This window comes from Amborella trichopoda, chromosome 7, assembly GCF_054954075.1.
Source record: "Amborella trichopoda isolate Santa Cruz 75 chromosome 7, AtrichopodaSantaCruz75HAP2 v2.0, whole genome shotgun sequence".
In the NCBI taxonomy this organism is placed as follows: Eukaryota; Viridiplantae; Streptophyta; class Magnoliopsida; order Amborellales; family Amborellaceae; genus Amborella; species Amborella trichopoda.
Window position 1 is genome coordinate 10,564,558 of NC_142342.1, and position 27,822 is coordinate 10,592,379.

The 27,822-nt window shown below is 37.4% G+C and overlaps 1 protein-coding gene across 7 annotated transcripts; it reads left to right on the forward strand.

Annotated features, from left to right (window-relative positions):
- Positions 1-857: 857 nt before the first annotated feature.
- On the forward strand, positions 858-26,731 carry LOC18444054 (3-isopropylmalate dehydratase large subunit, chloroplastic). 7 transcript variants are annotated; one of them, XM_011628727.3, is made up of 15 exons: positions 858-1,106; positions 1,196-1,345; positions 1,427-1,597; positions 3,952-4,104; positions 4,262-4,330; positions 4,424-4,540; positions 4,770-4,844; positions 5,066-5,143; positions 5,255-5,350; positions 5,526-5,575; positions 8,286-8,340; positions 8,511-8,642; positions 9,487-9,534; positions 9,646-9,804; positions 26,301-26,731. In XM_011628727.3, the coding sequence occupies exons 1-15, from the start codon at positions 1,059-1,061 to the stop codon at positions 26,439-26,441; spliced, it is 1,542 nt and encodes a 513-aa protein (XP_011627029.1). In that variant the 5' UTR covers positions 858-1,058; the 3' UTR covers positions 26,442-26,731. The 7 variants fall into 7 exon arrangements, 6 of the variants coding, with proteins under 6 accessions (XP_011627029.1, XP_088727371.1, XP_088727369.1 ...); XM_088871245.1 differs by having other exon boundaries at positions 1,427-1,583; XR_016058919.1 differs by lacking the exon at positions 8,286-8,340.
- The last annotated feature ends 1,091 nt before the right edge of the window (positions 26,732-27,822 follow it).

The following is a 27,822-nucleotide window of genomic DNA, read 5'->3' on the forward strand; positions in this document are numbered from 1 at the left end:
AATAATACTTTCTCTCTCTAAACTTAGGACTTGATATAATTTCTCTCTCTAAAAATTAAAATATGAGATTGTTTCTCTCTCTAAAACTTTTGAAATAGTTTCTCTCGAAAGAATTGAGATAGTTTTTCTCTTTAAAAATTTGCATGTACTTTCTTTTTCTAAAATATGATAGTTTCTCTCTAAAATTTAAAATTTGAGATTGTTTATCTCTCAAAAATTTTGAGATAGTTTCTCTCTCTCTAAATTTTTTTTGGTACTCTCTCTCTAAAATTTTAACATGCTTTCTCTCTCTAAATGTTAAAATTTGATATAACATTTTGAGATAATTTATCTCTTTAAAAAATTTAGTATTTTTTTTCTCTAAAATTTTAACATACTTTTTTTCTCTAAAATTTTAACATACTTTCTCTCTCTAAAAGTTAAATTTTGAAATAGTTTTTCTCTCTAAAATTTTGAAATAGTTCATCTCTCTAAAAAAATTGATATTTTCTTTGAAATTTTAACATGTTTTTTCTCTTGAAAAGTTAAAAGTTAAGATAGTTTCTTTCTTTAAAAATTTATTTCTAAATTTAAAAATTGAGGTACTTTTTTTGTCTAATATTTTCGTACCAACCAAGTACTCTCTATGTTTTAGGTCGAGGGAGCCAATGAGTAAAATCCATGGGCTTTGCAAATACAAAAAAAACAAGTTTTAATGTAAAAATTAAATAAAAAAAAATAAGCCTCATTTTCATGATTTTGATTTTACTGATTTTAAGTACCCTAGTCATTTAGCAATCCAAATCATATACTTTAGCAAAATCTAAGATTTACGAATCCATGCCTTAAAATCCACCGAACGGGCCCTCCTGGAGTTTGCAGTAATATTACCGAAATTTTTCGTTTTGCAAATGAAAATTAGGCCGCCGCAGCCGCCGCCGCCGCCGCCGCCGCCGCCTATCCTCTCAAATGGCATCAGCAGAGACGTTACTGGGCCATAAAACCCAGCGACCAAGCTCCTGAGGAAAAAACATCTGTCGATCATATGGTTGCTGAAAATCTTACTCTTTCTTTCCACCATGGCTTCAGCTGTTATGGCTTCCACTTCTACACCTTTTACTGACAAGGTACTCTCTCTCTTTCCTCTCTCTAAGAAACATGAAATCCATGTTTTTCTTCATTGACACTTATAGTCCGTTTATGTGTGTGATTTCAGAGCAAGCTCCTTTCTTCATCCTCTTCTGCCGCTTCTCTCTCTGGATTTCTCCCTGATTCCATCCATGTCAACAAGAAAAAGTCATCGCTTGCTATTCATGCTGTCATGGCTCCACCTCAGCCGCAACGACCTCCTTCCACCACTGGTTCTGTGAGTGCCACCCATTTGTTGAGCCTCACTCTTATTTTCCTTTCCCTCTCTGTGGGTTTCTCTCTCATCTTGGATTTGCAGGTGAAACACGCAATGACGATGACGGAGAAGATACTGGCTAGGGCTTCAGAGAGGTCGCACTTGGATCCTGGGGAGAATGTATGGGTGGATGTTGATATTCTGATGACCCATGATGTGCTTGGGCCTGGAGCTATTGGTATTTTCAAGAGGGAATTTGGTGAGAATGCAAAAGTATGGAGCCTTTATTTGGGTTTTTGGTTTCTCGATTTTGATTCCACGGTTTGTCAAATTCTAGTTTTGGCATGCATTAGATTCTCAAATTCTAGTGTTGGCCTGCATTTATTTAATATGCTTACATAGACAAAAAATAAAACACCTATAGAATGAGTGTAGCAGAGATAACAATGTTGAGATGGATGAAATACGACACCCATAGAAGGGCTTGGATGAGGATATTGAGATGGATGAGTGACAAGACAAAAAGGAAAAGAATTTATAATGTATTCGGGAAAATTTAGACGTGGCACCAATAGGGGATAAGATGATAGAGAGTAACTTAGGTGGCCTAGCCATACTTGGCATTAATAAGTACAACACCTGTTAGGAGGTGTCAGTTAGTTCGAAGAGAAGGACTGAAAAGGGCAAGGGGTAGGTTCAAAAAGACGTGGTTAGAAGTAGTCGGAAAGGATATGGGGACTTATAGCCTCACCGAGGCATGACTTTTAATAGAGCAGAATGATATACCATGATTCGTGTAGCCGAATCCCATTAATTGGGAAACGGCTATTATAATGATGGTGATGACGACATGAACATGAAAACTCATTAATCCTATGTGGTACTCATAGATGTTGTCACTGCCATTGCTGCTAATAAATTCATTGACATGGTCTTCTTCATTGTTGTTTAGTTTCCTTATCAGGAACTTGGTGGTTACAATTGAGAAATAAATAAATAAATAAAGCAATAAAATTTACAAGTGATAAGTTTGAAGGAGAACAGAGTTAGGGTGGCATAAAATTCCATAGTTCTAACCCTATATTAACCACCGTATGGGCAGAGATGAAGTTCATTATGCAAAATTGCATTAAGTTCAAATTCCATATGGTTCCCGCATACCCATTCCCTTGATAATCATTTGTGGAAACTCCACTCTAATATAAACATGAATGAATGTGGGGATCTTCTTAGATGAAACCTCTAGAACATTTGAAGACTGAGTGACCCTTTTGGTTCCATTTGATCCTGATAAGAAAGATATCATGGACGTTTAGGTATTGTGTCCACCGGATTCATCTCTTCCTAAAATTAACAATCCTAAGCATGCAATCGTAATTTTTCATTTCACATGGTTACAGAATTTTGTTAACTCAATTTTACAGAAAAGCATTATATTGGTTTTTTCTTGACATTAAGTGAAATGCTGCATCGTTATATCTATGTTTAGAATCCTTGATCTAATAGCCAACAAGAGCATGACATCAAAGATTTGCTTAACCCCTTAGGACCCACCATCCCCTTCCTATCCCTGTTACACTTTTACAATGACTTTGTGCAGACACCCACTAAGCTATAGGCCAGAAATCCCTGAGTTCAGCCATTAGGGAAGAAGAGCACAATAAACTATGTAGGTGCCTTGCCTAACATATTAGCTTGACTTTGGAGCTTAGTAAATTTTTGAAAGTTTTCCATTAGTTTTGTGCCATACTTGGAAAAGGGTGTGCACATCTTATAGGGGCGCACTTGATAAAAATAAAAATGAAAATGAAAATGTTTCTGATGATATAACACTATTAAAATATCCCTGTAACTTTCATGGGTGTTTTAGTTATTTTCTAAAATAATTGTTATTTTTGCTAGGTGCCCCCATTAAGGTGAGGGCGTCTCTTTGGTATCGGTTTTAAAGAAAGCTTTGTCAACTGATATTATCTTGCCGGTAGGCATTGTCTTAAATTTAGTACTCCATAGGGAAGGCTAAGTGTATCATGTCCCTGAGATCCAAAATCGATTAGTTGTTAGGGAAGAGCATGATAAACTGTTTAGGTGCCTCACCTACCACAATGGTTTGACATGGGTACTCGGTAAATTTTTGTAAGTTCAACATTAGACATATCCCCACACTTGGATAACAGTGGGAAGGAACCATTAGGTCGAGGTGCATGGCCTTGAACAAACCAACTATCATCTCTTTTACGTTGGTTTAAAGAAAGTTTTGACGGCTCATATTATCTTGCTAGTAGGCATCGTCTTAGATTTAATATTGTATAGAGAAGACCTAGCCAGTAGATATACATTCGTCAGAGGAAACCACCAGTGCCGTATGTAGCTTTCTCTTTTCTTTGAATAGTTGTCCCCTACCATGACTGCAAAATAGCATTCATCTGATCCTTTTGTATGAGATTAGTTGATACTTGTATCGTATATTAAATGAACATGATTTATAACTACATTCACGTACATGTCAATATCTATAGTTTATGTTCGTATCAGTATGCATTGCTGGCTAAGATCAATTAATTATAATATCTGTCCTTAACACTTTTGAATTATGATGATTTTGACATACTTCTGTTTTTGAGTGTTAGGTTTGGGATTGTGAGAAGGTCGTAATTATACCGGATCACTATATTTTTACAAATGATGAACTTGCAAACCGAAATTTGGATAGCTTGAGGGATTTCTCCTTGGAGCAGAATATTAAGTATTTCTATGATATAAAGGATCGTAGTAACTTTAGGGTATGCATCTCTGTCTCCCATCTCATGTTGTCTCAACTCTTGGAGGTTAAAAGCCTTAGCATCTTTGTTGTATTAAATGGTTGATTTGGAAATCTTATTGCTTAAAGCATCTCTTGGTTAATGTCCCATGATTTAAAGGACACACCCTTTCCCACAGGCAAACCCTGATTATAAAGGTGTATGCCATATTGCCCTTGCTCAAGAAGGACACTGTAGGCCTGGTGAGGTATGCTTTTTTTTCTTTATTCATAATATTGATCAATGACTAGGTGGAAGGTTTCTCTAGAACAGGTTTTCAAGCTTTCGATTTTCCATTCAGGTCCTGCTTGGAACAGATTCCCATACATGTAATGCTGGAGCATTTGGACTGTTTGCTACGGGTATTGGAAGCACTGATGCCAGTTTTGTAATGGGAACTGGGAAAGCTCTGCTTAAGGTAAGCCCCTTTAGTGTCTTTCAGTGCATTGAGGTTACTTTTTTTCTTCTTTCTTTTCTACACATATGTACATAAGAATGTGAAAAGGCACGATGTTGGCAGTGATGGAATTTAATACACTGAAAAGTGATCACTACTGCATCTACTGATTGATTTTGTTTCTTAGCTCCTTTTGAGGCTGGAAATCAACAACTGCCAATTATAGTACTCCTGATTTGTGGAAGTGCAGGTTCCACCAACTTTAAGGTTTGTCTTGGATGGGGAAATGCCTGACTATCTTCTTGCTAAGGATTTGATTCTTCAAGTAAGAGTTCCTGTTTTAAGTTTATTATGTTCTTGCTTTCTCATTTTTCAACTAGTTAACATGTTATTCACGGTTGGCCCTTCCCAGGCATTGTTGAATCTTGTTTACATCAGATGTTCTATTTCATTTAACTTTAAAATCGTTACGCCTTTTCCATATCCGTGTATAGTTTACAACCACTGTAAGAGACAATAATGAGAACGTGATTGCTTCATTTGCAGATCATTGGTGAAATTACTGTGGCTGGTGCAGCATATAGATCCATGGAGTTTACTGGTTCTACTGTTGAAAGTTTGAGCGTATGTACTCATTAGCATCTGGCTGAAGTGGTTTTTGGTTGTTTAAATGTTGTGTACTTGGTTCATTTCTTTGCAATCTATTGGAACTGTGTACTTTATTCTACTTGATAGATGGAAGAGCGGATGACATTGTGCAACATGGTCGTTGAAGCTGGCGGAAAGAATGGTGTCGTTCCTGCTGATCAAACTACATTCAGTTATCTTGAAGTGTGTGCTATCTCCTGTGGTCTTGACATCTTTGGATTCTTGGGAATAACTAATGCCAGTAGTCATCATTTTGTGAATCTTGAATCAGTTTTGATGTAGTTAAATGATTGGGTCATGTTTGCTGAGGATCTTCTCTTATGTTAGAAAAATATCTGATGATGATTCCTTTTTTCAGGGAAAAACATCTGCTAAATTTGAACCTGTTTACAGTGATGTAAAAGCCAAGTAAGACCAGATTTGAATTTATCATGATTCTATTTATCCTTGAGGCTTTTTAGAGACCATAGTGTTTTGTTTTGTTTTGATTTTCTGTATGTATTCTTTTCATAGACACACCCTCTAGAGCCTGATAGTCATTCCTACTAACCAAATATTGTTTATTTCCAACATCCATTCAGTTATTATTAACTATATATGTTCAACTATCTCGGTTCTATCTTTTTTCAGATGAGTATGTTTAGAAATCTAGCCCTGCTTCCTGTTTCAAGCATTTAATTATTTCTTTGTTTTTGTCCATTTTCTGTGATAATTCATTATATAACCCCCATGTAGGCTGATTGGATGAGCGCCGCCTGTTTGATTGCTTTTCTGACAATGCGCTTTTATGAGTGCAGAATCAGCTTCATGTTAGATATTGATACTGATAAATTTCCCTTTTCTTTGGTAATTAGGTCTGGACTTCTGAAATGGACATTCAAGAGTCCTACTGGTGTTAAGTTAGCTATGAAATTGTTATGGGGCTGACAGACGGGCTGGGCTAGCCTATGGGCTGGGATTGAGCCACACTAATGGCAAGTGGGCTTGTCCCCTGTGGGATTGAGCTACACTAATGGCCAGTGAGTTTGTCCCCTGCCAGGCATACTAAGAGCCATTTATTTTCAGTCTGAGCCAGGACAAGCTTGGTCCGCCCAAAATACTAAAGACTATAGGCTGTATTTTATTAGTCTTTATATTCTATAATCTATGCTCTAGAAGTTCATATTATAGTATATATCATAGGTCTAAAACCTATGAACCTTTATATAAACATACATATAATCCATAGATTATAGGTCTAAATCCTATGAACCTTTATATAACATTGAAAGGTTATAGTCTATTGACTATAACCTTTCTATAGTTCATATAGGGCAAGGGAAAAAAAATCCCTAAATTTACAACCCCAACCAATCATTCTCTCTTCCAACTCAAAACCCTAACCAAGACTCAGCTCTCTCCACAGCTCTCTCTCTGTCATTAAAACTTGTTGCCAAAAGGTGAAAATCTTCTGTTTTCGTTTTCTGATGGGCTCAAGATTGATGGTTGAGCCAGTTCCAAGGGAGGTATGTTTTCTAGGCATGGAATGTTGTGGGATTGTTTGGGAGGGAGGGAGGGGGGGAAGGGGGGTGGGGCGAAGGGAGGGAGGCAAGGAGGAGTTAACAAAATTAGGGGTACTTTAGTCATTTGAGTTGTGTTACTTAGACATGGAATGTTATGAAAAAATAGGGGTATTTTAGTTATTTGAGGTATGTTATTTAGATATGGAATATTATTGTGTTGTTGGGATGGGTTGGTTTGGTTGTTGTTTTTCAGTGAGGGGGGTGTTAGGTCCTGCAATGAAAAATAGGAGCATTTCCATCATGTTGAGCACACAAAAAATTAAAACAATGATGTGCTTATCAGGTCCTGACCATTTCATTTTCGTGTAGGGCGCAAGTCCCAATGTAATAATTCAGGATGGCCCCTGGCCTAGCCAGAATGCAGATTCAGGCCCAGACTAGCCAAAGAAAAAAAAACATTTGACAGGGTTCTGGCCATGTCTGGCACAGCCGCACAGCCTAAGCCTTGCCCAAGTCCCGCTCGTCTCGACCCCAATTATGATTCTCCTTGCTTAATGAGGGGTGTAAGTTGGCATTGAACCCATGGAGAAGTTATCCCTTGGCAGTTAGAGCCAGAATTTGGAGAAGGGTGGGAACGAAATTTCATTTTGAGTCCATGTCACACCCTAAACGTCATGGCAGCTTCCTTGACACGTAGACCATGAACAACTTCACTAAATAAGTATGAATCGATTTTTATAGGTCTAATCTCAAGGTCTATGAGAGATCTTAGACAATGGTTTAAAGCAAGGTCAGCAATGTAACGTATGTTGTTTTGGGGTAGATTCATGCTCCAGTAAGTGCATGACTGGCCAAACTTTGAAGTGAGCTCCTATCCTTAGTCAGGTTATGAATGAGCTTTGGAAATTCTGCAATGAAATTTTTGGATGTGGCTTGAGGGTCTTCTCTAGAAGATTTTGGAACTTGAGGCGCTCGGTTTCAATGGGTTAGAGCCTTTAGGGTACTTGAGTGAATAACAGTTTGAGTATTAGGAATTATATGCTCTTGTACATTCTACACATTCCAATCTCCTGAATGAGTTTTTATCATAGTTGTTGGGATTTCTCAATCTAGTTGGTGACCTGCTCCAGAATCTTGCTTCTTTGTTTTGGGAAAGGATCTTCAAAGAATCTGGATTTTTAAATTTCGGGATCTTGATCCCCCTGTTAGGGATCTTGATCCTAAAATAATGTTTTTCAAGCCTGCTGGCAATGCAACTATACTTTTAAAATAGTTGCATTGTTTACTGGCTGTAAAACAAAGGGATCCCTACTTTAAAAAGTATGTATGGACTATTGAAGGTTAGGAGACAGATCCCCAAAAGGTTTATATTTAGATCCCAAAAGCTTGGGATCTCGATCCCTAACATGTGCATTGTATGGACAACGAGGGATATTTCAGCCTTTACAACCCCCTCGCTTCTGATCCTTCTCCAGTTCGCTCCCAATTCCAACAGCTATGGTTTTTATAGCTATGATGAGTTTGATTTGATAAATTTTTATCATTTGTAGAACTTATTTGTAGATTTTGCATTATTCTTGTATCCATATGGACAGCTGATGTATCTTGGATTTTAGGTTTCTATATGAGTACAAATTGAATACTGCCAAGTTGGAACCTCTTGTTGCCAAGGCAAGTCATGGAAACATTCTTGAACTAAATATTTTGAAATTGAGATGCCATAACAGTGCTGTTACACCATTTTCTGTGCCTGTGACCAATGTATCATTTTTCAAAAGAGTTTTTACTCTAGGAAGTCCATTGTGATGAACCTTAATGGATTTTCTAACTTACTTTTGCAGCCCCATTCTCCTGATAATCGTGCTCTAGTAAGGGAGTGCAAGGATGTGAAAATAGACAGGGTTTATATAGGATCCTGCACTGGTGGAAAGACTGAAGATTTCTTGGCTGCTGCTAAGATTTTCTTAGTTTCGGTAAGGATTTGAATTTTCCATAATCCAAAGATGTTGCTCCTTTTTTCTTGACAATATTTATGGATTTGCTTAGCACTTGGTTCAATGCGACATGAAGTTAATCAATCTAGACTTCGCGAAGTTGTCATTCCGAGTGTTTCTTTGATTTCTCCACTTATCTTTTTTCTGCGTCGCTTTCTTTTGTCAAATTTCTATCTTATTCCCTAAAAGCAAAGTGTGGGCCGAATCTTTTTTGAATTGGCCAGCTTGGTTTTTGAACCCTTGACCTTTGTTATCCATGCTGGTGTCTCACTATCACGACAAAGGCCTAATTGACTTCATACAAATAGGCCAGCTTGGTTTTCGGATTGAACCCTTCACCTCTCTTATCCATGCTGGGTGTCTCACTACTAAAACAAAGGCCTGATTGACTTCATGGACTATTTTACTCTTGCAAATTTGTTTCTCCTTTTAAATAGTCGCATATGGAGATTTAAATGGCTTGAGGAACCCTGCTAAATTCATCATGATATGTAGATGTATGCTGGTTACCATGGTCTACCAAAAAAAAAGAAAATAAAATTGACCTTTTTTGTAGTTCCTATTTTGTCTCTATGCTATCTTATTTTTCCAAGAGAACTTCAGTTAGACAAAAGAATATGCCTATCCTATATACATGCTTTGTAAAACTAAAGGGAAAGGCTTAGAGATCCATTTATTTTACAAAAATGGCAACTGCATGTATAATATCAGATAGACGCACATCTTTTTCTTAACTTAATTCTTTGTGCCATTCAAAAAACAATTTACTTGCTGGCTAGTTGTATCTTTTACTTGTTCTCATAAGGTTTAATGCTTTACACAGGGAAAAAAGGTCAAAGTGCCAACTTTTCTTGTTCCTGCTACTCAAAAGGTTTGAAGATCAATTTATTTTGGCTTTCTCTATAAATATCAATTTATTTTGGCTTTCACTATAAACTGTGGAAGTATTTTGTATGAAACTGTGAATTTATTCGTATTTCAGGTTTGGATGGATTTATATACCCTTCCTGTTGCCGGATCAGGTGGTAAGACTTGTTCTCAGATATTCGAAGAAGCTGGGTGTGACACTCCAGCCAGTCCAAATTGTGGTGCATGTTTAGGCGGCCCTCGAGATACTTATGCTCGCATGAATGACGCCAAGGTTGGTTATTTTCTTAAATTGCAAAAATCTGAGTTTTAATTTATTTTCCTTTTTCTTTTTTATATTGGTAAGACTTTTTATTTTGTTTTTCTGAATAGATCTTTTATATTCTAACATGCCAGAGCCTATGTGTATCATAATTTCTGCCACAGAGTCAAGTGATTGCTAATGATCTAAAGTCGTACACAAACTTTTCAGTTTATCTTTCTTTGTTGATGTCTATTTCTGTGCCTATTATTAAAGCAACAATCTTAGAAGCCATTATAGCCAAGCCACTTATATATGGTGGAAGCTTGGTTGGGGGTTGGGGACCCCCTTGGAATTCAGCGCTGGCAATCTTGGAGCGAGAACCCTGGCAGATTTTGCTCCTCCTCATCAGGGGATCTCAATTCCTGATTAAAAGGGATCTTGGTCCCTATGGCTTGGGGTTTGCAACCCCAGTGAGAATGGGGGCAGGATCCTGGTTTGAAGAGATCCCCAAGGGGAGTTTCAATTTTTTTTGAATTTTGAATTTGATGTCTTTGATTTTGTGCTGATTTTTTGCTTTTCTGATGATTTTCTATCTAATGACTACCTGTCAATGATTTTTTTTTTTTCCATTTTATGGTTGTGGCTGTATCAGCTATTGAAAACTGATGGGATGACTCAGGATTGCCTGAGTCAACTTGAACTCATGGGGATCCTTGGTCCTGGATATTGCCCCAGGTTTTCAGAATCAGGCAGTTCTTATTTGTAGTAAATTGCCCTGTCTTGCCTGTTTCACTGTAGGGACTGGAGCGATTTCTAAGTCTAATTCTTCTCATGACCCTAAAATATCGTTTTTCTCAATTTTGTATGGGATTTTCAGGTTATAGAGTTCTCGCTGTCCCTCTGTGTGTGTGTGGGCAAGTGCTCCCATATACAATATACATATAGTACACCTCTCCCAGGCTCCCTGAATAACTCTTCCAGGCACTTCCAATGTAGGGAGCTTGCTCCTACTCCCAACAACTATGAAGCCAACCTTAGATACCACTTTTATCCTTTGTGGCTATGAATAGCTGTGAAAGTTTATGCCTTGTTTTTGAAGCCAACCTTGCAAGCCATATTTTTCATGTGCCTTCCCACTCCCTTGCAAGCCATATTTTTCATGTGCCTTCTCCTCCCACTCCTAGGTGTCAAGCCCAAAGAAACTTTTATTCAAAATTTGTTATGATTGTTCTCAATTGTGCTTCAGCCGCTAACTGGCTTCTAAGGACCCAGCTACCAAATGGGTCCCCTTTACTTCTTGGACAAGAATGTAACTCCAGAAGGGACCTTTTTTTTTGGTGACTTGCTGCTTTCAAATCATGTGTTGCTTTCTACGATTACTAGTCTACTAATAGTCTAATAGTCCCTCTGGGGATTTATATTCATCTTTGGCCATAGATCATTCATGTTTCTAAAGGTATTGCTTTCCTATTTTTTTGGATGGACATTGTCCTATTTTTCACTGCAGTTGTGGCAAAAGTTGCATGGCCCTGGTTATGCAAAAATAGCAGGCAGGAGACTGTACTCGAGAAGTATGTGGAGCTATCCTTCAGGCCTATGTGGCTATGTGTAAATTGATCCATCGGATGCCATAAAACACTGGCCATCCTTTATATAGATGAAGCAATTTGCAAGTCAATTGTTGCTTTGGAAAACACATCTTACCCTTGAAAGTAAAAGGGTAAGGTTTTGATGAGTCAGTGGACTCATCTGTTTAAATGCAGTCTCCCTCCAAAATCCATCCTAGAGATGGCTTTTGGATCCAAAAGTTTAGGGGTTGAGAATCTCAAGCATGGTGAACATGAATAAATTTGAAATGGTATTTTTTGAATATTTGTTTCAACAGTTTATTTTAGTTTTTGGTAGGGCCACATATTTTGAAATACATCTTAAAGATGGATGTTTGATGTATAGGGGATGCAGTAGAACTGCATCCCCTGATGTATCAAATTCGTTTTCTAAACTAAAACTGTAACAGAAAATTATCATGAAATTATGAGTATACTACATCATATATCATATAGCACATAGTAAGATTACTAATATCAGCTTGGAAGGGATAAAAGGAGTAGATAGTTTGAATGCCAGCATGATCAATTCAGAGTTGTTGCTTTCAACTTCTGTTGTGAGAAAGCAATTTGCATGTCCCCAGGCGCAATTAAGATGGACATGTGGGAAGGCCATTGAGGGGAAGTTTGGCGTGTCTTCCATGATGGCTTAGAAGTGTTTACCAGATAGGAGGCACAGGAGTGGCTTCTCAGTAGATTGACCTGTTATTTCATCTTCCAGAGAAGGCCACACCATATTTTGGAGAACTATAAAGAGAACCAGAATTTCAGGGCAAACCCAAAAGCTTGGGAAAGGTGGAAAACATCACGTCATAGAGCCATGGTATCGAGGGAGCTCAAAGCCATCCACTGGGAGTTAAAACTACAGGTAGGTTTCAATACTTCTTTTCGAAGCTTAAATTGCGGTTGGATCCTCCTGTGCGAAGGATAGTGCTTGTAGGCAGTGGGGCATAAAGGAAACAGTTCTAGAAAGTGTGTGGTGGGCTGTTCCTACCATTAGTAATATTTGCATGTAGGATCAAGAAGCGGGCCTTCAAGGATTTCGAGATTGCCATGTCAATATAATCAAGAGGCTGGAAGAGGTTTCATTGCTATTCCACCTCCACTTTGAAATGGGAGTTGGCTGAATTCTGAGAATATAGTGCAAAGAGTCCCAGCATTAAAGCAATGTTAGCTAGCATTGGAAAACCATCTTTCTCTTATGTCGATTACGTTTTCAACTCTCAAGCATTGGGTTCTGCATAGATGACTTTCTGGAATAGTTCATGCTCTTAGGCGAATGTGGGGCTTTTATGCATTTCGAGCGGAGGTCGATCATATGCCAGTGTTTATGCATGGAAATGAGGTGATTGATGGATATCCTAAATATGGTTGAGTAATGTGATTATGTAGTACACATTCATCATATACATCCAAAAACATTGGATCAAGCCTTCTGAAGTTCTCAATATTCGATAAAGAAAAGCCTTGAAAAGTTATTAATAAGGTAGGATGAAGGCAAGTGAGGAAAGAGAATCAGCAAGGTCAATAGAAACTAAATTTGAAGGCTGGAGCAAAGAAAATGAATATTTAATGGGTGCAGGTCAATAGAAACTAAGCTTGAAGGGCTTCTAGAGGACAGAGAGGATGAGGAGTAGCAGAAGGAGAATGTAGCCTTCTAAGGGCTACAGTAATCAGATGCGTGGCAGCAATGGTCACAAACAAGTGTGCTGTGTGAAACACTCTTAAACAAATGATGCAGAACTTCTCCCATCTTGCTACTTTTGGTTTGGTTGTTGCTAGGTGCAATTTTGGTGCTTTTCACACATCAAAGTGGTCCTCTGGGTCTTTTTTTTGTTTTTTCCAGTTTTAGACCTTGGCATGTTGATGCAAATACTTTGGAGCTAAATATGCCTCTCTTTCAGGATTTTGTCATTTCTTGCGGTTTCCCCAAATTGTGTATGTGATGATTATGTGATTAAGACTCCAAAATTATGAGAAACGTCCAGAGAACTACACACTTAAGGAACAAATTTGTCCCTATGTTTCATATAGTGGGAAAACAAGGATTTTTTCATATGATTGGGCTCTTGAGGAGTTCTAGAGACTTTCATCTCTGTTACAGTTTACATCAACCTAGTTTACAGGTTTGAACACCTTAGACTCAGGTCTTGAAATACTAACAAATTCAAAAGAGGAAATATATACAGAAAAAGAAGAAAACACATCAGCACCATGGGCATATCATGCCCATATACCTGTATGCTGGGGCACTGTCTTCACTTCTGTACTCCTCCAAGGGACTATTGCTTTCAAGCAAGTCTGATTGTCAGTGTTTTTTCCCTTCAATACTTACATGTAACAAAGACATTCACCTTATGGGTTTTCTCTCTCGAAGCGTGCAAGAAAAATTTAAGTATAGGTAGTCACTCTCTCCCAACTGTTTTGAGTATGTGTGCATAAGAATGGCCAGGGATCAGCCCCCTTCTTTACTGCGTGAGAGGGGTCTTTTATAGAGAGTGAGTTGTTGATCTTCTTGTGTCTGCGAAGTTCATCCAAAAAGAACAACTGGTTGAGGACACTCTCACATGATGGTTTCATGGGATAAAGCTGAATCCCATTTATATTCAAATGCTTCCTCATAGAGCTCTTATTGATAAGATCTAATCTTCTTTCAATTATAAATTTAAATTTAAATAAAGAACCAACTTGTTTTGGCTGATCTTATCACGAGAGGATCTGGTAATTCTGTTATCTCTGTGTCAGTCAAGCTAGTCGGTCTATCTGAACACATCTTGCTTCTATAGATGTCGCTTCCTGGTAAGGAATCCTTTGGACATGAAACTTGGACTGGAAATAAAGGACTCAAAGAGGAATGCAATGGTCCAATTCTCATCTTAAATGGGTGAATATCGACGGAGATATGCCTTGCCGAAGTCGAGCCTTTTCTGCTATAGATCTGAGCAGCAAATCAGAGCATTGCGGGTTAACTGCTTTCACCACAAAAATGTGTTGACCATAGGGATTGGTTATGTTGTAGGGAAGGTCATGAGGATCACCTCCACCAAATTTGGTGCCAAAACTCCTCATATTCCAGGAGTCATGAGGGTCCGACAGTCAAGATTTGGGACAGTTTGACTGTTGTTCCAGCTCTAATCGCTTTCACATGGAAGACTCCTACGATGCTTCCCTCCCATAGTTGATAAGATAACTGAGTCATGAATCCAATGTAGGCCCCATGAGAAAAGTCTTTGTAGTTTGGGAGAAATCTCAACTTTAGTGATTGGAGGTCATCCGGGCTACCGTATGTCTGCTTGACAGCTAATGGATATACACCTTGACCACGGTGAGGGGCCAAATCATCTCCAAATGACCGAAAATCTTGGGACAAAGGGTTACCACACCTCAAGTATGATTGTCCCAAAGATTCCATGTCAATCCTCCAAGTATCATGAGAGAGTCCGTCGGTTGGCACATATCCTGGTGGTTCACATGGTGTATCAAACGACATCCAATTTATATGATTTTTGGACTAGAGACATATAATGACCCAATATGGATATCCATATTCAAGATATGGCTTTTAATAGAGTAGAATGGAAAACAAGGATTCATGTAGCCGACCCCAATTAATTGGGAAAAGGCTAAAATGATGATGATGATGATGATGGATGGATGGATATCTACAGATTTTCACCTTATTTCGATATGATTTGATAAGGTTTCCCAACGGTCATCAAGCCCCTCTTGGCGAATGGAATCTCTTAAGATCTATCAATTTGTATCCAAACTTCTCCAATATTGGGTAGAGAGGCATATAATGGCCCTAGGAATATAAGTCCAATTGCTTGGTCTCATATTGAGATATTTTGATAGTCTTTGACTGGGTCTGGCTGTTTAGGCATATGGTCATTGGCTATCAGAGCTTTCAAGGCACATTGGGGCCTTGGATAGCAAGTCTTGTATTACACCTCTGATATGATATTTGAAGTATATTTTGTTGATATATCATGAAATCATATTCATAAGCCTCTTTTGGGTCCCTCTATCAGTCAGGCCTACTGTGCTTAACGGTCGTTTAACTTTGATCCTGAATCAGCCTAGCCTTGGGATGAATCCTGACCATCGGTTGCATATCTTCTCATATGTTTAATACTTGAATTATGTGTCCAAAAATTACACCCAAACACTTGCCTCTTCCAATTTTTACTATTCTACAGCATACATCATCTCTTTGAGCTACTGGTTATTTTGTATTTGGGGATATAATTCATAGATTCCTACAAACTGTTTCTTGCAAATTGTATGTAGTTACGTACTGCTACCTTAATTGGGGAGCAACAGGAAATATTTGCTTGGGGTTTCTAAGATGTTTCCAAATCTCATGTTTTGTGCCACTAGAAATGCATTTCAAGTTTAATTTTCTACATCCTTTAACGAAAGCCCTCAAATTTTAATAATATTGAAGGGAAAACTAAAAAAGAAAAATACTTTCAAAAAAGGCTGAAAAAAAAATCACTTGATTGGAATAATGGGAACACAGACATTTGATGATTGTAAAATTCAAACCATTATGTAAAGGTACCATATGAACCAGTTTCTTTGTTGTGAACAGTGCCATGAATAGTACTGCGAACAGTGCCATGAACAGTAAAAATGAGCGAGAGAAAGGAAAAAAAGAGGAAAGGAAAGAAATGAGAGAAAAGATGAAAGAGGGGAGAGAGAGAGGTGTGTAGACTTATTTCCTATCCCGCCCACATGCACCTCTTAAACTTTATTTATAATAATTGAATGATAATATTATAGAAATGCCCTTTAAGTACTTTAGTAAAACCTAATGTCCTGAAGTTATATAAAAGGGACAAAGATACCCTATACTACATTCAACACTCGTAGCCACGTAATGATTTAATCTGTAACACCCCCCCTCAAGCTAGAGCATAGATATCACCTATGCCCAGCTTGGAACAAATCTGCTGAAAATGGTTACGACCAAGAGCTTTGGTAAATATATCAGCCAGTTGATCCTTCGACTTCACATATGGAGTTGTTATCTTCTTACTTGTCACTTTCACGCAAATAAAATGGCAATCAACCTCAATATATTTTTGTTATCTCATGAAAAACTGGGTTGTTAGCAATATGTATGGCTGTCTGATTGTCACAGGATATCTTCATCGACTCAGTAATCAAGAATCCATTTCCTTCATCAAGTTTTCACCACATTAGCTTATATGCAGTGCGAGCCATTGCTCTACACTGAACATCTGCACTAGACCTTGCTACCACATTTTCTTTCTTGCTTTTCCTGGTCACCAAAATTCCTCCAACAAAGGTACAAGAGCCTGTACTAGATCTTCTGTCTGATTGAGATCCTGCCTAATCAGCATCATAATAGTTGTCAATACTAAAATGACCATTCTTCATTTAGATGAGTCCTCGACCTGGAGCCCCCTTCACACATCACAAAATCCTTCTTATTGCTTCCCAATGTGGTATTCTGGGGGAATGCATAAACTAACTGTCAACAAATCTGTTTACATATTTCCTTTGAGACAGACTGATACCTCAATGCCAAGAAAATACCTATGTTGTCCCAAATCTTTTGTCTGAACATACCGTCGCAGATAACCCCTCAATTTATTAGCTCCTTCTTTATCACTCCTTGTAATAATGATATCATCAACATACACCACTTGGATTGTTTCCAAAGAAAATATTGAATGATCCACATGGCTCCTTCGAAACCCATATGCCATAACAATTATGCTAAAGTTCTCAAACCATGCACATGGGGAGTGCTTCAGTCCGTAAATTGTTGTCCTCAACTTTTCTTCAAACCAGGATGATAGCATCGATAACCTTTTTGTGTACGAGGATATCATAAAAGCACACACTCTTTATTGATCAAATATCTAATTTGTTAATACCAGGGCCTAGAACATGAACAAAACACACACACCCAAAAATTTGAGGAGGAATTGTTAACAAAGGTCTGTCAGGAAAGAGCAAAGAGTGTGGTGATTTTCCCTCTAAAACAGAGGAAGGCATGCGGTTATCAAATAACAAGCAGTCAATACAGCATCTCCTGAATAAATTTTTGGCACATGGATATTTAACAAGAAAGCACGAGTTACTTCTATTATATGACAGATTTTCCTCTCTGCTACCCCATTCTCTTGAGGGTTGTGTGCACATGATGTTTGATGCAAAATACCATGAGTGGTTAAATATTTCGGGAAATCTTGGGATAAGTATTCTCTGGCATTATCTTAACTGAGTCTGAATTTCTTTATAAAACAATTGAAAAATAGACAATGCCTCATATTTGTCTTTCATTAAATGGATCCATGTCATCCGAGAGAAATCATCCACAAAAGTTTAAGAAATCTGTAACCAGACAGACTTCGAACTCTAGCAGCGCCCAAATATCTAAATGAACAACTGCAAAATGAACAAATATTCGTTTATTGACTCTTGGGTGGAAGAAATCCTATGATGCTTGTGTAACTCACAAGCCTCACACTTTAATGTTGACAATGACTCTAATGAAGGAACTTACAACTTCATATTGTTGATAGATGGATGACCAAGCCGGCAATGCCATTGAAAGGGAGAAACACTGGAAAGAAGAGCAATACCAGCAAGTCTATGATCAAGATAGAAGAGTCCTCCAGAATCATGACCATCACCAATTATCTTCGCCTTTAGATCCTGAAAAACACAATGTGAAAGATAGAAAGTCACTGAACACTGAAGAGATTTGTTTAATTTACTGACTGACAACAAACTAAATAGAAACTGTGGAACATAGAGTGTGACAAATGAAAGAGCAGGAGTAGGACAAACAATGCCTTTCCCAGACACACAAGATAAGGAACCGTCAGCCAATGTAACCGAAGATGTGGAATCTAATTGATTGAGAGAAGAAAACACAAAAGTCTCGCCAGTCATATAATCAGAGGCACCTGAATCAATGACCTAGGGAGATGGCCTTTAAGACGCAAGAAATGCACAAGTACCTATATTTGCCAGAGTGGCAATGTAAGAGGATGGATGAGTAAGTGGCTGTTGACTATTCCTTATTAGCTTATCGAATTCTTCACGCGAGAGAAAAACTGTATCACTAGCATAATTAAGAGCCTGACTCTGATTGCTGGAGCCTATTGTATGTATTTCATCACTCTCAGAAACATACGCTGCTTGATTAGCCTAAGCGGGTGTACCAAAGTTATCCTGACATTTTTCAGCTGTATGATTAGTCTGTCCATATTGGGTGCACTTTCTGTTTCCTTGGTCTCTACTACAAATCTCTCCCTGAATCATGGCCACGCTGTCTATTACCATCACCACAGCCCCTACTGTCACCTCTAGCCATTGTGGAAGTCAAGGCAGATACATCACTCATACTGGCAGTAGATATAGTAACTCGTTGAAGACATGAGTACACATTGTTGAGAGAAAGAAGTTCACTACTAGCTAAGATATGGGCACGAACAGAATGATACTCAGAATTAAGGCCGGATAAGAAATTTGCAACTCTAAATTCTTTCCTTTGCTTCTTTTGAAGCTCCATGTCATTTTGCAGAGGTTGATACATGTTTAACTCTTCCCACATACCTCGAAGAATACTGTAATAGTCATTAGGACTCTTGTCACCTTGCTGTAAAAGGAACATGCTCTTATAGAGTTGATAAATTCGAGAAATATTTTCATCAGAAGAGTACATCTCATGTACTGCCCCCCACACTTCCTTGGCAATATCAAAAAACATGACATTTCTCCTCACATGGGGTTCCATATTATTCCATAACCAGGTCATAGTTTGATAGTTTTCCTTAAGCCACTCCTCGTACCATTATTCGACTCTTTTGGCCCATTTTTAGTCAGAAACTTAATCTTTCCCCTTGCACCCAGAAATACCTCCATAGACTGGGCCCATAAGAGATAATTAGGCCCATTTAATTTCTTAATAGTTGCTGGAATTCCTATCATGTCACTAATTGCAGGAATTCCAGGCTTACTTTCTTCAGCCATAAGGGAAAGATAATAACACTCAAAAAAGGTATGCAAGAATATATCAGCCCGAGCACAATTAGAAGCCCTAAAACACTGAATTGAACTTTATAAATTCACTGCATCACATAAACAGCAGTTTGCAGGGCAAAGGACTGCACATATAAGAATTTTCAATCACTTTTGAAGAGAAAACTTATCATTCAGGCATCACTGATCCCCAACAAGACTCCAATTGCTTCAGCCACACACTTTGAGATATTTCAGAAACTATTCCTCTCATTTTTCACATCCAAGAGAGGAAACTCCAGCAACATTAATATTCACAGCAAGTGCAGGCCATCATACTGGCTCCTGCACACAAAAAAACCTAATGCCACTTGACAAAATAACACCTCACGAGATTAGGGTTTCCTTTCACTTCTTTTCTATAGTTTTAAAAAAAAGTCCAAGGAAAGGAGAAGATCAATTCTGATCTGCTCTGATACCATGTAAACAATGATGTGAATAATGCCGTGAAAAGTGCCATGAACGGTACCATGAACAGTAAAAACTAGAGAGAGAAAGGGAAACGAAGAGGAAAAGAAAGAAAGGAGAGAAAAGATGAAAGAGGAGAGAGAGGGCTGCGTAGACTTATTGCCTAGCCCGCATGCACCTCTTGAACTTTATTTATAATAACTGCATGATAATATTACAGAAATGCACTTTAAGTACTTTAGTAAAACCTAATGTCCTAAAGTTTATAAAAGGGATAAAGATACCACATACTACATTCAACACTCATCACTACATAATGATTTAATCTTTAATATTAGTTATAAGTGATGATAACATCTTTATTCACTCATCAGAAAGAAAAAAAATAATATTGTTCTTTGTGATTACTATTGATGATAGATGTAACACTTAACAAACATTGATGATGGATGTTTCTCTCAAAAAAATATTGGATGTGTACCTTTTTGTTTTCATGTAATCATGTTATTTGTAATATGTGTAATGCATCACGCCATCATCTTGTTCTTGAATAATGGGAGAATGTGAATGGACTCACCCAGACGCAAACATATTTGCATGCATACAGCATGCATCTGAAATCGGCCATAAAAAGATTTTGAATTTTATTTACGATTCTCCATTCTATGATTCCCTCCAACTATCTAGGTGAAGGTCTGAACAATGATTAAAAATCAAGACCCATGGTCGGACTCACTAGGGTCCTGAGTCCTGAGTCCGAGTCAGTGATCAGACTCAGCTCAAGTCTCATATGCAAATAACTCTGAAAGTGCACCACCATCCATTTGATGAGATGATTAGATCTAGGCAATGGAGACTCTTTTTCCATCCCAAATTTTGTTGATGACTTCACATGCTAGATGTGACAATTCTAAAAGAGAAAAAATTGATTGAATTATTGAAGGCCATGATCTCAATGTCTACTAAATAAGGAGTCTAGATTCATTGTTGTTGAGTGATTCATTTTGACCTTCTCTAGGATGCGAATTCGATGTTTTCTTTTCGGTATTGGTTTTTGGGATGAAGAGAGTACAAGTGCAAAATATGGGAGCACATAAGTGTCAGGAACATAGTTTTTTAAAAGAGTAGTTTTTAAAGCGGTGTCATTATATTGTAATGTAATGGTGAAATGCAATCATATATATATATATATATATGAATCAGCAAGGATGGCTAATCTTGGGTGACCGATAGTGAAGTAGTATCGGTTAAGTTAAATAGAACATTCAAGTGTTCGCTCGGGAGGTTAATCTCTGATCGTGTGCGTGTCTGTTGAAGGAAGAATGACCGACTCATAACTCAAAACTAATAGGCGCGGAATGAATGAACCGTACCTGTGAGCCTCATGAGTGCTTGTCGTGCCACTTGGAAAAAGAGCTCTTTCTTGATGTCGTCTTCACTTCAACCTTCAACTGGGCGCCTTGGCCAAGAGACTCTTGCCGCGCCTATATATTTATTTATATATATATCTATCTATATATGTATATGTATATATATATATATATATATATATATATATATATATATATATATATATGAAAAAGTTTATATAAGGATGCAACCTTATAATGTAGAGCAACGGATGCCCTTCCAAAAACCATCGGAAAAGGTAATTTTAATGTTGAAAAACCCTTTGATTGATCATCTCGACATCGAGATGTATGACCGAAAAATAAAAAGATTTTTAAGTCTCAGAAATAGTGCATTTTACAACATATTATCTACACGGTCCATTTCAAGATTTTCATATGCTTATAGATTTACTTGATTTTAACCATTTTTGAAATTTAAAATTTTATAATTAGATATAAAAATAGATTTTGAGATAATCCTAACAACATTTTACATCAAAATTATATACCATGATAAAATTTGAAGGTGCACCTTACGTCTACACCTACGTATGCATCCGTATGCCAACTGTACCCATATATATATATATATATATATATATATATATATATATATATATATATATATATGAGCAATGATTTCATGCAACTGTTGTATAGTAATATGATGCAACAACCTTAAAAAACCATCCTATGGCCATTTGTTTGATCCAAATTTTGAAATATACACTCTTTTCATTCTAATGAACAGTCACAAAAAAAGAAAAAATTGAAAACACAACCTAGAAAGTATTTTTTTAGACCAATTAACATAGGCCGTTCATTTTGGTGAGATGCTTAGATCTAGGCCTTAAAATGATTTTTTCATTTCCAATTTTTTGGATGGCTTTATTATCATTAGATGAACAATGTTAAAAAAGAAAAAACTGATTTTGAGTTTCTAAAGGCCAAGATCTTGAAATTCACAAAATGAATGGTCTAGATTTGTTCTTGGAGGGGATTCATTTTGACCATATCTAAGGTTCAAATTGAACCTTTTTTTTGGGGGGGCTTGATTATTGAGATGAAGAGAGTGTGTGCAAAATTTGGGGTCATACAAATACCACCAACATGGTTTTCTAGAAGTATCGTTTTATTATACTATGATACAACCATTGCATTGGATTATTGATATATATATATATATATATAATCAGAGCTTTTTTCCACACAAATCCTGGTCCGTCATTTTGCTCTATCAAGGGTCATACTCTCAATGAGGCCATGAGTCCTCATATATTTTCTCGCTACTTCTAATCATGTCCTTTTGGACCTACCCTTTGCCCCATTTAAGCATTCTAGTTAAACCAACTCGCACCTCCTAATAGGTGTTGTATTGGGTTCGCAATATATGGCTATCCCACCAAATCTACTTTCTTACACCTTATCACCTATTGGAGCCACACCTATGGGTATGTTGTTTATTGACTGCCCAACATTCTTCCCCATGGAGCAAAGCTAGTCTCACAACTGTCTTATAGAATTTATATGTATATCTGTAGTAATATTTGCCATTTTTGTTTGAGGGTACTATGATGTGTGTATATACAATGCTAAATGTCAAGAAACCCCTCTCTATTGCTCCATCACAAGATCTAGCAAACTCCTATCACAAGTTAACAGTAGAATCTTCTCTTCCTACGATTTTTAGGCAACAAAGGGAAGCTCAATGCGATGCCTATTGATTCCACCACTCCCTTTCTTCAAAGGAGAAAACCAAGATACAATGGCTTGACTGTCTTGATATAGCATTACTTTCTCTCTCTATTTTTCCCATCAACCTACAACTACTACTTAACAAAAAAAAATGAAAAAGAGAGGCCTATGGGGATGTTTGTTTGGGCGAACGTTTGGTTTCTGGAGGCAAACCTTCCACCATATTGTAGCACTTCTGCGTTTGACGCACGGAACTGCCACAGTAAATAAAAGTTTTCATCTCCCGTTTTAAGCCCGAACTAGTTAACATTCGGCTTCTGTCGAAAACACAGAAGCCGAACTTTCAGAAAGTTTGAAGCAAATAAAAAGAAAACTATTGGTAATTACAAAAGCATTTACAAACTTAATGTGGGAGAATATCGCCCAACACAAGGTAATTATTCAAGGTTCATATAAAAAAATATTGGTTACTACAAAGCATTTATGAACTAAATGTGGGGAATAACATCAACCGACATAAGGTTTGATATGACTTACATGGAGCATTTAATGCCCGTCATTGCTTAACAGTAACGTCCTCTTGTGACTAACAGTATTGTCCTCGTCTTAAAATTTACACATGTAGCCCTACTGTAAATCAACCACTTTTGATTTGGGAAGAACCCACAAAGGAGCCAACATGAGTCTCCACTCCAAGATCAGTCTTTAGAAAAGATTTGGTTTGATGCTCAATAATTGCTCAAAATTAAATCTCCTTGGTCAGAATATGGATTATCTAAGATGAACGTTAGGCTTGGCAGGATCATCTTTAGTTGTAGTAAAGTGTTGTAGAGTTTCTAAGGCACTTGTAGGTGCAATGTGCTCGGCTTTTCCTTGAGAACTACCATCAAAATTAAGCTTAATACCGCTTATTGCTGGTGGAACCCAAACAGAGGATTTGTATGTTTCATGGCAGTGGCTCCAAGTAATTGTATGCCAATGTTGGCAGATGTCTGTTACTACTCTTTGCACCTCCAATATCTTTTCCATATTTGGATATGAACCTCATACATGGTTGTGTCCCAACATACACTGATTGCTACATTCCTAAAGGCTTTCTCAACTTTGTATACTAATATGGGTAATGTTATCCATACCTAGTACGTGCTCTCAGGAACTATGGTCTAATTCTGTTCAAGCAGCCAAATGTTGCCTGCTCTGTTTTCAGGATAAATTATTATTTATGGCGTCCAATGTGGTCCAGAATACTTGGTAACCTCCCTTTTACTTGATTATTTATTTGTCCAAGAGATGATATTTAGTATTGTAATATAGCTGATAGTTTGGCTTTTCGTGCCCATGCATACTAATGAGAAGGTTGCTTGAGGAGTTATATCTAATGTTTGAAGTCTTTTCTTTAAGGGATAGACATATTTACTGAAGCTCTTCCCAGTTATCACGTTTTGTGACTTAAAAACAAGTGGGCCATTCACTATACTTCATTGTCCATCGGGTATGGGAAGAAAATCATCTTTCTTATTAATTAGTGTTTACAAACTGAAATTTGACCTGTAATTCAGGCAGAGCCAAAACCGAGTCAACTTGCTGGAGTTTCTCAAATTTAGGGAGATTTTAATTTTGGAAAAAAGGTTTTGTACCAACCATAAGATCCATTCTTGACATGGTCTAAAGAGGGATACACATTTCACCATGAAACCTCCAACCATTTGTGGGTAATATTCCAATTGATTTAAATTTAAAAGCTGAAAACCTTGGCTTGAGTTTTTCATAGGAAACTCGTTCATGTGCCAAATCTAGACATTGTTGAGGCAACTCAATTCTGATCAAAGTTTTTTAGCACTCATGGTGTACTTCATTTTTTATTTAACCCAGGCCTGAAGCGACTAGCTTAGTAATTTTCAAATTGATTTAAATTTAAAAGCTGAAAACCTTGGCTTGAGTTTTTCATAGGAAACTCGTTCATGTGCCAAATATTGACATGGTTGAGTCAACTCAATTCTGATCAAAGTTTTTTAGCACTCATGGCGTAAGGCAGGATAAGGTATGAATAGGATTGGGTACCGAAAGCAACGAATGGAGATTCGAGGGATTAAGTCCTATTAGGTCCTAGAAAGGGTGATCTTTCTCAATTCTTTATCAGAAGAAGGCGAAGTAAGTAGGAGGACACAGGGCTAGTCAGCAGTCCCCATAAGCTAAAGGAAAATAGATTGAAAATGAAAAAGAAAAAGGATTCAATAAATAAGAAATAAATAAAAGAAATTACCTAAATTCTAAAAATTAATACAAATTAAGAAAAGGAATTCTAATCTAATTGTACTTCATTTTTTATTTTCTCTTTAATGTTCTTTTGTATATCTCCCTTAATATGGTAGATCTCTGTGTGTGGGTTCATTGCACAATTCCAATATTTCATTCTTTTAGAGTGTAGGTCTTTTTGAATCGTTTTGAATGTGCCCAAAATTTATATGCCCCTTTTCCATTTCCTTTAATGCACTGTAGTGCTTGAGCAGACAGGCCTGCATGTATCCAATTACATGCCCATGTGCACTCCATCAGTAACTCACCTATTACTGGATCTCGGAATACATCAGTACTTTTGGTTCAGAATTGCCAAGGCATAGCATATCTTGGTGCTTTAGATTCTCCTTTGAAGTTCTTGTTTAAGAACATATAATCATAATTGTCCTGATTAAAAGATTAATCCAGATAAACAACAATTACTTTTCTTTTTCTGATAGTTATCATTTGAAGATGTAATGCAATAATCTAAGGATATATTAAGCTGGATGATACTGCTGAAATGGATGAGTTAAAGAAACCTGATGGGATATGGGTGTTTTATGCTGTTGGATTGTCCTTGATAATTGGCTCAAGGAGCCGAAGGAGTTGCCCAAAAAAATGCTTTTCACCCCTGAAAACTTCCTCTGTTATACTGATTCTATGATTTCGTTTGTTCTACAGATTCCATAGGGCTTTGTGTTGTATGTTTATTAGGCAGGTTTAAAAGGCTAGAAGAGTGAAAATGTTGAAAGGAGTTCTAAGTGGCAGACAGATTTATACTTGTATGATTGAATTTTCAATCGAATGTAATCATAATTGAGAAATAAATTTGACTCGTTACTACAATCTTGCATTCACCCCGATAGACCTCGAGATTGACATATCACATATTGATGGCTAAGGCCATCATTTCAGCATCATGATGGATGAACAAGGGTCCTAGTAGTTTTTAAAACCTTTTACCAGTATCTTTCCTTTTTGTTTTCTTCCATTTGTGTATGCTTGTTTTGTGTGACTCGTTTATAGATTTCTATGAGTCTTTTTGTTGGAAAACTTAGCTTGCATGCAAATGACTTTGTAGGTGTGCGTGTCTACAACAAACCGAAACTTCCCTGGACGAATGGGGCACAAAGAAGGCCAAATTTATCTGGCGTCACCTTTCACGGCTGCAGCATCAGCTCTTACTGGTTATGTCACCGACCCAAGAGAGTTTTTGCGATAAAGCACTGTAATCTCTATTCTCTACCCATGGGCCACGATCTTCCACACCCACGTTACGTCATGATTTGATTGGTGGAGGGGGACAGCAAGTTCTTTTCACTAATCATCGTGTATATAAAATTCTGGTGAAATTTTTTGGTTGAGTTGGGATGCTTTAGGATATGGAAGTTAATCATAGGCTCAGGTTTGTGGTTGAATATATGTTTTGAGTTGCACTGTATTTGCACTCCTTTATTCTGGGTGATTTATTATCGTATGTTTCTCGTGCTTGTTATTCCCATATAAAACAAATATGGCATACCACCTCTACCTCTCTCCTCTCTGGGTATGCACGCAGGAGTGGCCTTTTATTCTTCCTGGGGTGAGGATAGGTTTGTATAAGGTGTCAACCTATTGAAGGTGTACCAGAAAACTATGCCGAATTTGTACAAGGTGTCAACCTATTGAAGTAAGGTGTACCTAAAAACTTTGCCGAAAATGCAGTTTAGGTGCCGCAAAGCCTTGCGGTAACATGAAAAAATATTTTTTCCCCTAATTGCGAAATTTAAAGTTCCGAAAATGGTGATGGTCAAACAGATTTACAAACACTTGAAAATCTTGAAAATAGATGTCTAGATAATATGTTAGAAGAAGTATTTTTAGGACAAGCAATCCTTTAATTTAATGTTTATGAATCTCGTTGTCGAGATGATCAAAATTTGAGGTTTTCCATAATAGGAGGAACCTCTTTTTAATGGGTTTTTTAGATGCACTTTATTTGTATAGTATAAGGTTGACACCTTGTATAAACTGACTTTATATAATATTTAGGAAAAATTAAAAAAAACCTAAAGATTACACTTTCAAGATTACATTTTCTATGTAATTTACTTCCAATTTAACTTTCTCTCATTTTTTTTTTCTTCAAAACAAGCTTTCTATGCAAATACTTTTTTTTTTTGAAATGGAAATGCCCTTTTTATGTGCAAAAATCAATTTGGCCAGATTTGACGTTGACTTTCAGACTCAAGTAGCACACTGTCGGATTGCACTTACACAGTGTCGGAGCCATGTGACTCTAGAGTGTTTCACTGTCGGATCCACTTATACAGTGTCGGAGCCCTGTGACTCTCGAGTGTTCTATTGTCGGATTGCACTTACATAGTGTCGCAACGCTTGATCCACTGTCGGACCGCACTTATACAGTGCCAGAGCCCTGTGACTCCAAAGTGTTCCACTGTTGAATCGCATTTACACCATGCCGGAGCCTCGTGACTCGAGAGTGTTCTACTGCCGAATCATACTTACACAGTGTCAGAGCATTGTTGTGATTTCAAAAACTCTTTCTTCTGGATTGCCCTCATAGATTGTCGGACCCTTTTCTCACTCTCTGTCCCTCAATT

Coding starts and splice junctions, on each gene's coding strand:
- LOC18444054 (XM_011628727.3), top strand. CDS start 1,059: ATGGCTTCAGCTGTTATGGCTTCCACTTCTACACCTTTTACTGACAAG. Junction 1,598..3,951: donor AATTTGGTGAGAATGCAAAA/GTATGGAGCCTT, acceptor TTTGAGTGTTAG/GTTTGGGATTGTGAGAAGGT. Junction 4,845..5,065: donor CTAAGGATTTGATTCTTCAA/GTAAGAGTTCCT, acceptor CTTCATTTGCAG/ATCATTGGTGAAATTACTGT.